The sequence below is a fragment of the Gracilinanus agilis genome, unplaced genomic scaffold (genome assembly GCF_016433145.1).
Source record: "Gracilinanus agilis isolate LMUSP501 unplaced genomic scaffold, AgileGrace unplaced_scaffold17343, whole genome shotgun sequence".
In the NCBI taxonomy this organism is placed as follows: domain Eukaryota; kingdom Metazoa; phylum Chordata; class Mammalia; order Didelphimorphia; family Didelphidae; genus Gracilinanus; species Gracilinanus agilis.
The window spans coordinates 1-7,458 of record NW_025348411.1 but is presented as its reverse complement, the minus strand read 5'-3'; the positions used below and the strand labels follow the sequence as shown (position 1 = coordinate 7,458).

General features: G+C 38.3%; 1 protein-coding gene across 1 annotated transcript; it reads left to right on the top strand.

Annotated features, from left to right (window-relative positions):
- Positions 1-592: 592 nt before the first annotated feature.
- On the top strand, positions 593-3,542 carry LOC123254197 (coatomer subunit delta; the record flags this gene model as incomplete). The annotated part of the gene is made up of 4 exons (XM_044683255.1): positions 593-867; positions 1,615-1,794; positions 1,960-2,165; positions 3,378-3,542. Coding segments are annotated over exons 1-4 (749 nt in total), but the record flags the coding sequence as incomplete, so codon positions are not given.
- Positions 3,543-7,458: the final 3,916 nt, after the last annotated feature.

Genomic DNA, 7,458 nt, shown 5'->3' with positions numbered 1-7,458 from the left:
GGTTTTTCTTTTTCCTGTTCATTAAGTTGCAAAAAAAGCATAGTAGTTAATGTTTTTTGTTCTTATTTTTAACTTCATATTTTTAATTACTACAATAAAAAGAGCTTTGTACTAAAATTTAGATGAATATTTTCCTGGTGATTCTATCATTAAATAATTGTGTAAGCTAAATCTGTCTGGATCCTTGATTTCCCCCTTCCCCTCCCCCCCCCATCAGGACTGATCTGTCTCTTGAGGATGTTGGGAAAATGAACTCCTTTTTTAAAATGACAATAATAAAAAATGAAGACTAGCATATTTGAAAATTTTCTTTTTGGTGATGGTAGTTGTTGTTATTGTTTTTAAGCCCTTACCTTCTGCTTTAGAATATTGGTTTTAAAGCAAAAGAGCAATATGGGCTAGGCAATGGGAGTTAAGTGGCTTGCCTAGGGGGTCACACAGCTAGGAAGTGTCTGAAGTCAGATTTGATTGAGCCCAGGACCTCCTGTTTCTGGGCCTGGCTCTCTATCCACTGATCCACCTAGCTGCCCTCTGGGTGGTTGTATTTCAACATATTTAATTCTAAGTAAGTTGAAATATATTTATGCTTTGTATCCCTGACAGGTGCTGTTGGCAGCAGCCGTCTGCACAAAAGCAGGAAAAGCTATAGTCTCTCGACAGTTTGTAGAAATGACCCGGACTCGAATTGAGGGGTTGCTAGCAGCTTTCCCTAAGCTTATGAACACTGGAAAGCAACATACATTTGTTGAAACAGAGAGTGTAAGATACGTCTATCAACCCATGGAGAAGCTGTACATGGTTCTGATCACCACCAAAAATAGTAACATCCTGGAGGATCTGGAGACCCTACGGCTCTTCTCTAGAGTGGTAAAATTCCTTCTATAGTATCAGATTTGACTTTATTTCTCTTTTTTTTTATGAGACCCCATGTTCCCTAAAAAGAGTCTGAGGAGAAGAAACAATATAACATGCTTTTCTTTGGACAGATTGATATTTTAAACAAACTGATCACTGTGCTGATATCTATCAAGTAGTACTCAGAATGGAAAATGGAATAATTTATTATTATTTGGAGAGAGTTTGTATGAACTCGTCCTAAAGTAAAAACACAGCTGTAAAAAATATCTGTTGATTATGTCTTTGCAATATGTGGTTCTGTAGCATTTTTAATATAACTTTATCCTCTGCCAGGAAAATTTTATGTAACCAGAGAAATTCCAAGAAATGTCTTTAAATAAAACTTAGTAAGGGTCATATAGGGATCCTACTTTAATTTCATAATTGTCTTGCCAAATTGAAGTTTATATCTATAAAAGTTTGAACAAATGACTTTATTTGCCATTATGTATATCTGACTATTATTTAGTGGTGTGTGTTTTGATAGCAAGTTTTTGATTAAAAAAATTTTTTTTTTGCTCATGTAAGATCTTCAAGTGAGAAAATTCATTGTAACAATAAGGATTAATTCTCAGGAGGAAAAAAGTGACAAAAGAGATAAGAAGGGTTCATATTGGGGACATTTTCAAGCCTAGTAAAGTTGGATCTGAGGATGACTTGGGAAGATTGTTCCTGATATGATTCTAAATATCTTCATTTTTCATCATCTGTGACCAGATCCCTGAGTATTGCCGAGCCTTAGAAGAAAATGAGATATCTGAGCACTGCTTTGACCTTATTTTTGCCTTTGATGAGATTGTTGCCCTGGGTTACCGAGAGAATGTCAACCTGGCACAGATCCGGACTTTCACAGAAATGGACTCTCATGAGGAGAAGGTGTTCCGAGCAGTTCGAGAGGTAAACTGGTGCTATTCTGAGATTCTATCAATCCGAAGTATTTGATATATATCTTCTAGACTTTTCCCAGTGATCTGGCTAATTTTCTCTTTTCTTTTTGTATCTTTGGTTGCTTACAAACACCATTTTCTCAATATTGGATCCATATATGCCTTTTTCTTGCAGACTCAGGAGCGTGAAGCCAAGGCTGAAATGAGGCGTAAAGCAAAGGAATTACAACAGGCTCGAAGAGATGCTGAGAGACAAGGCAAAAAAGCACCAGGCTTTGGAGGATTTGGAAGCTCAGCAGTTTCTGGTGGCAGCACAGCTGCCATGATCACAGAGACTATCATTGAAACAGAAAAAACAAAAGTGGCACCTGCACCAGCCAGGTATAAGTCTGGTGTGGGACCAGCAGCCCTAGAAAAGCCAAATGAAGACTCTATGCGTATATCTTTTATGCTTGTACCTGGCACCTAGACAAGCTAATGATAAAGAATGACATGATGGAATAATATGAAGCGTAAAACTTGACCACATAATATGGGGGTGAGGGAGAAATATTATCATTTCTCCTTTTGTGTAAATGTTCCTTTAATAAGTTAATGTCCATCTATCTCCATTTCTGGAATAGTTGCTTTGGAGATATGTTTATCTATTGATGTGCACTCTCTGTGGACAACTTTGAAGGAATTTGATCATCAGCACACATAGAGCTATATTCATGGATCTTTGATTCCTGGAAGCACTCTATTCACAGAACTTTGATAACTGGATTCATTAAGAAGTGGTTATTGTGTAACTTTAAGAATATCTGTTTAGATAGTAAGATAAATATACACATCACACTTTTAAAGTTTGCAAGGTCCTTTTTCATACAAGCCTCAACAATTCTCTGAGGGTTAAATACCACATATATTATCCCTATTTTACATATTAGAAAATTGAGGTTCATCAGAGTGGTCATGTGGACATGCTCACAAAAATAGCAAGGGTCAGAATTAAGATTTGAACCCAGCCTTTTTGATTCCAAATCTAGTACACTATCCACTATAACATGAAACTTCCATTTCTCTCCAGGCCAATCTTTAAGTCTTGGGAATTCACCCTAAAATACTGATCCATGCATTTAGAGCCTACTATATGCCAGGCATTGTGCTAAGTACTTTACAAATATAATCTCATTTGATCTTCACAATGTCCCTGCAAAGTGGGTACTGTTATGTTCCCCATGTTACAATTGTGGAAACTGGGGCACACATAAGTTAAGTGACTTGCCTAGCTAGTATCATACAAGCTAGTAAGTGTCTGGGATCATATTTGAACTCAGGTCTTCTTGACTCTAGGTCCAGTGTTCTATCCATTTTACCACCAGCTACCTCTAAAGTACTTGCTTAAGATTAACAGTCCTGGGTTCTATTCCTTACTCTTCCTGCTAGTTTAGCTATTTGACCTAACCTTCTCAGTCCTCAGTTTCTTTTTCTGTAAAAAGAAGTCGAACAAGATCTACTGTATAAGGTCCTTTAGAGCTTTGATATTCTGTCAATCTGTGTAGTAAATTTTTCTAAGACAGCTAATATTTCATCATTTGTCCTTCCTTTTAGGCCTTCAGGTCCAAGCAAGGCTTTGAAACTTGGAGCCAAAGGGAAAGAAGTAGACAATTTTGTGGACAAACTGAAATCTGAAGGTGAAACCATTATGTCCTCCAATTCAGGCAAGCGTACATCTGAAGCAGCCAAAGTGCTCACTCCACCTATTAACATGGAAAGGTAGGTATTGACCTCTGCTATATGAATATATCCAATAACTAATATAGCTCTCCTCTTTATTAAGCATTTGTACATATCTTTTGTCTGTTCTTTTTTTTATATGAGATTTAAAGTAGATGCAATATATTAATATATAGGAAAATATCTTGAAACTTCTTGGAGAAGAAAACCTATGCCTACCATCTTTCTTCTCATGAATATCCTCATCCCAGTGATTCTGAACCCAATCTGTTAATAGTTATATCCCTCCTGCCCACTCCCTTATTTTCATTCCCTTCAACTCAACCACCCCAATGTCACACTCTAAAATTACTCACCTCTTCCACTTGGCTTTCAGGAATGCTTGCTTCATAGATAACAGACTTGCTTTCATCTTAAAGCTTTTTGTTTTCCATTCCTTCTGTCTTCTGGCTCTCACTAAGACCTTGTTCCTTCCTATTGACACAGAGTACTTGATTGCCCTCTCTAGCACTGGTTGCACTTTCACTCCTTTCTGCTTCACTTGAGATTAGAAAGTTGAATTACTTTCTGCTCCTTATTGTCACTTCCAAGTTCACTCTCTACCACCATCACTTAATGACCTCTTCTCCTTTGAGGACATTCAATCTATTATCTACCAGTCAATTCTAGTAGCCACTGTCTATTCTCCAGGACATTCTCTTTCTTTCCTCAATGAGTTCACTCTGGCTCATAGTCTTTCTATCCTCCCTCACTCCTGCCTTAATATTAGAGGACTTCAACATATATATATTGACACTTCCTCAGACACTCTAATATTACAGGTTCTCAATTCACTCATTTCACATGACCTACTCCTCTATCCTAGCTCAACAACAGATAAAGAGATAGTCACCCATAGATGTTCTGTTTCTAAACTCTGAAGTTTCATGATTTTACTATAATCTGTTGTCAACCTTCCTCTCCCTTAGCTTTATAAGCCCTAATCCTGTTCTTTGTCCTCGTCATGGCCTCTCACCCTCTCACTTCCTATTCTGATCACACACTAGTGCCTTTCCTATTTTTGGCCCTTTGTGAACTAGTTCAGTTTTAGACTGTCCTCATGAGTCCTTTGCCTTTTTTATCCTGTTGGCTGATCTTGCCTTACTGAGCCTCAGTCTTGGATTACTCCCACCATCAGCTCTTTTTACTCCTTTTCATATACTGGAAAAAATCACAAAATGGTTTTGACTTGATTAACTATGAATTTATATTACATAATCTCTCAACTGGGCCTTTACTGTATGTAGGCAATCCTTTTATACCTCCCTAATAGATTTTCAATCCCACTGTCCACATTAACTGTCTCATCACATAAAGAAGTAGACCTTCTTGCAAAGGCAGACCCTTCTATATACCATCCATTCTCTCTAGTAGATTGCCATTTCTTTTAACTTCACTCTCTCGTTTATCTTTACTCTCTATTTCTACTTACTGTTTTCCTACTATCTACAAATATGCCCATGTGCCTCCCATCTGCACTTGATCTATGTCTCTCTACTGTCTTCCCATAGTTTTGTTCCCTTTTGTGGCTAAACTCCTTGAGAAAGTTGTCTACAGTAGATAACTTCACTTCCTTTTCTCTTAATTCTGTTCTTAACTTTCTACATTTTGGCTTCTTAATTGTTCAACTATTGTTCAACCTGGTCTTTATTTTCTAATTGATTAATTAATTTTTTTTCCATGGTTATATGATTCATGTTCTTTCCCTCCCTTCCTTCCTCCCTCCCCATTCCCAGAGCCAACAAGCAATTCCACTGGGTTTTACGTATACTATTGTTCAAAACCTATTTCCATATTATTAATATTTGCAATAGGGTGATCATTTAAAGTCAACATCACCAGTCATATAACCCATTGAACTATGTGATCAATCATATGTTTTTCTTCTGAGTTTCTGCTCCCACAGTTCTTTCTCTGGATGTGGACAGCGTTCTTTATCATAAGTACTAATGATCCTTTAATTACCAAATCTAGTGACCTTTTCTCAATCCTCATCCTTCCTGACTTCTGCAGATTTTGGCACTAATAATTACCCTCTTCTTGTTATTTTCTTCCCTCCAGGTTTTTGTGAGTGCTCTCCTGATTCTGTCCTAATCCTCGTCTCCTTTGCTAGCTCTCCTCTCTTTTTGTACCATTTCACTTGGTGATGTCATTAGTTTCTATTGATCCAATTATCTCTATGCTGATGGTTCTAAAATCTACTTATCTTGACCTAACAGGTCTCCTGATTTCTGGTTTGATATAGTCAGTTGCCTGTCAAACATCTCAAACTAGATGTCCCTTACACATCTTAAAATCAGTTATATCCAAAACAACTAATTATCTTTCCTCTCAAACTTTTCCCTGTTCCTGTTACGCTAAAGAGAACCACTATCCTTCCAGTTACCCATGCTGTCAACCTAGATGTTACTCTTGACTCCTCACCATCTCTTTCTCCCCATAGCCAGTCTGTCACTAAAGCCTATTGATTTCATCTTTGCATCTCTCATTTATTTCTTTTCTGTCATACTGCTACTGACCTTGTTCAAACCTTCATCACTTTACACCTGCATTAGCTTTCTATTTGACCTCTCTGCCTCAAGTCTCTTCCCCACTCCCTTCCATCCTTCATGGTTATCTTCCTAAAGCACAAGTCTGACCATGACATATATGGCCCACGCCAACCCCCAATTTAGTAAACGACATTGGCTCCCTATCACCTTCAGGATCAAATATAAAATGATCTGTTTGGCATTTTCAACCCTTAATAACCTGGCCCCTCTTACCTTTTCCAGCCTTCTTATGTCTCCTTCATCCCTAGGTACTCTTTAGTCTCCTCGTAACACTGACCTTCTTGCCATCCTTCCTAGCAGACACTTCATCTTCTAAGTACATTTTTGCTATCTCCCATGCTGGGGATTCTCTCCCTCCTCTTCTCTGCCTCCAGACTTCCCTGGCTTCCTTCAAATCCTAGCTAAATTCCCACTTTCTACAAGTAGCCTTTCCCAATCTCCCTTGATGCTAACTAGTGCCTCCACTCTGCTGATTATCCCTGTATGTTGTATTTGTATATAGTTTTTATACATTGTCTTTCTCAGTAGTTTGTGAGCTCTTTGAGAAGCTGGTTTTTCAGTTGTTTTGTGTTAGTCGTTTGTTTTCCTTGTGATCCCTAGCCTTTACACAATGCTCGCACATTATAGGGGCTTAATACGTACTTGTTGACTGCCTGCCTGCCTTTTTTCAAGTCTTTATTGCCTTAATTGACCTCAAATACTTATTTCCTTGGCAGTCCTAGGAAGTGTCTAGTTTACTATTCCTCAGAGTGGTCCTCACTAGGTGAACTGAAGTTGTAAGCATGCATTGGTATTAACTTTCTCATTCTTCTAAATTAAACTGTGGGGGGGAAAAATCAGTATTTCATCCAAAGAGGATGAATATTATATAGGCTTATAAATATGCATTCTTATAAGTACTTACATCCCAGAAAAGTGTTCAGATTGGTCTCTTCCTCTCCCTGAACATTAGTACGAGTTGGGGGAAAAAAAAGCCTTTTATGTACCAGTTATTAAGCAAGGCTACATATTCATAGCTCAGCTTTCTTGTGTTGAAGCCCAGAGCCTTCTACTGTTGCTGGTGGTTTTGAGGTCAAGTGAAAGATGAGTCTGGAAGAACTGTTCGATTAAGTTTGTATAAAGGAAGCATATTCACTTCCTTTGTGTTCTGTGTGAAATAGAACAGTGTTGTATCAGTTTGTTAGAAATGGCAGGATGGGGCAGCTGGGTAGCTCAGTGGAGTGAGAGTCAGGCCTAGAGACAGGAGGTCCTAGGTTCAAACCCGGCCTCAGCCACTTCCCAGCTGTGTGACCCTGGGCAAGTCACTTGACCCCCATTGCCCACCCTTACCAATCTTCCACCTATGAGACAATACACCGAAGTAC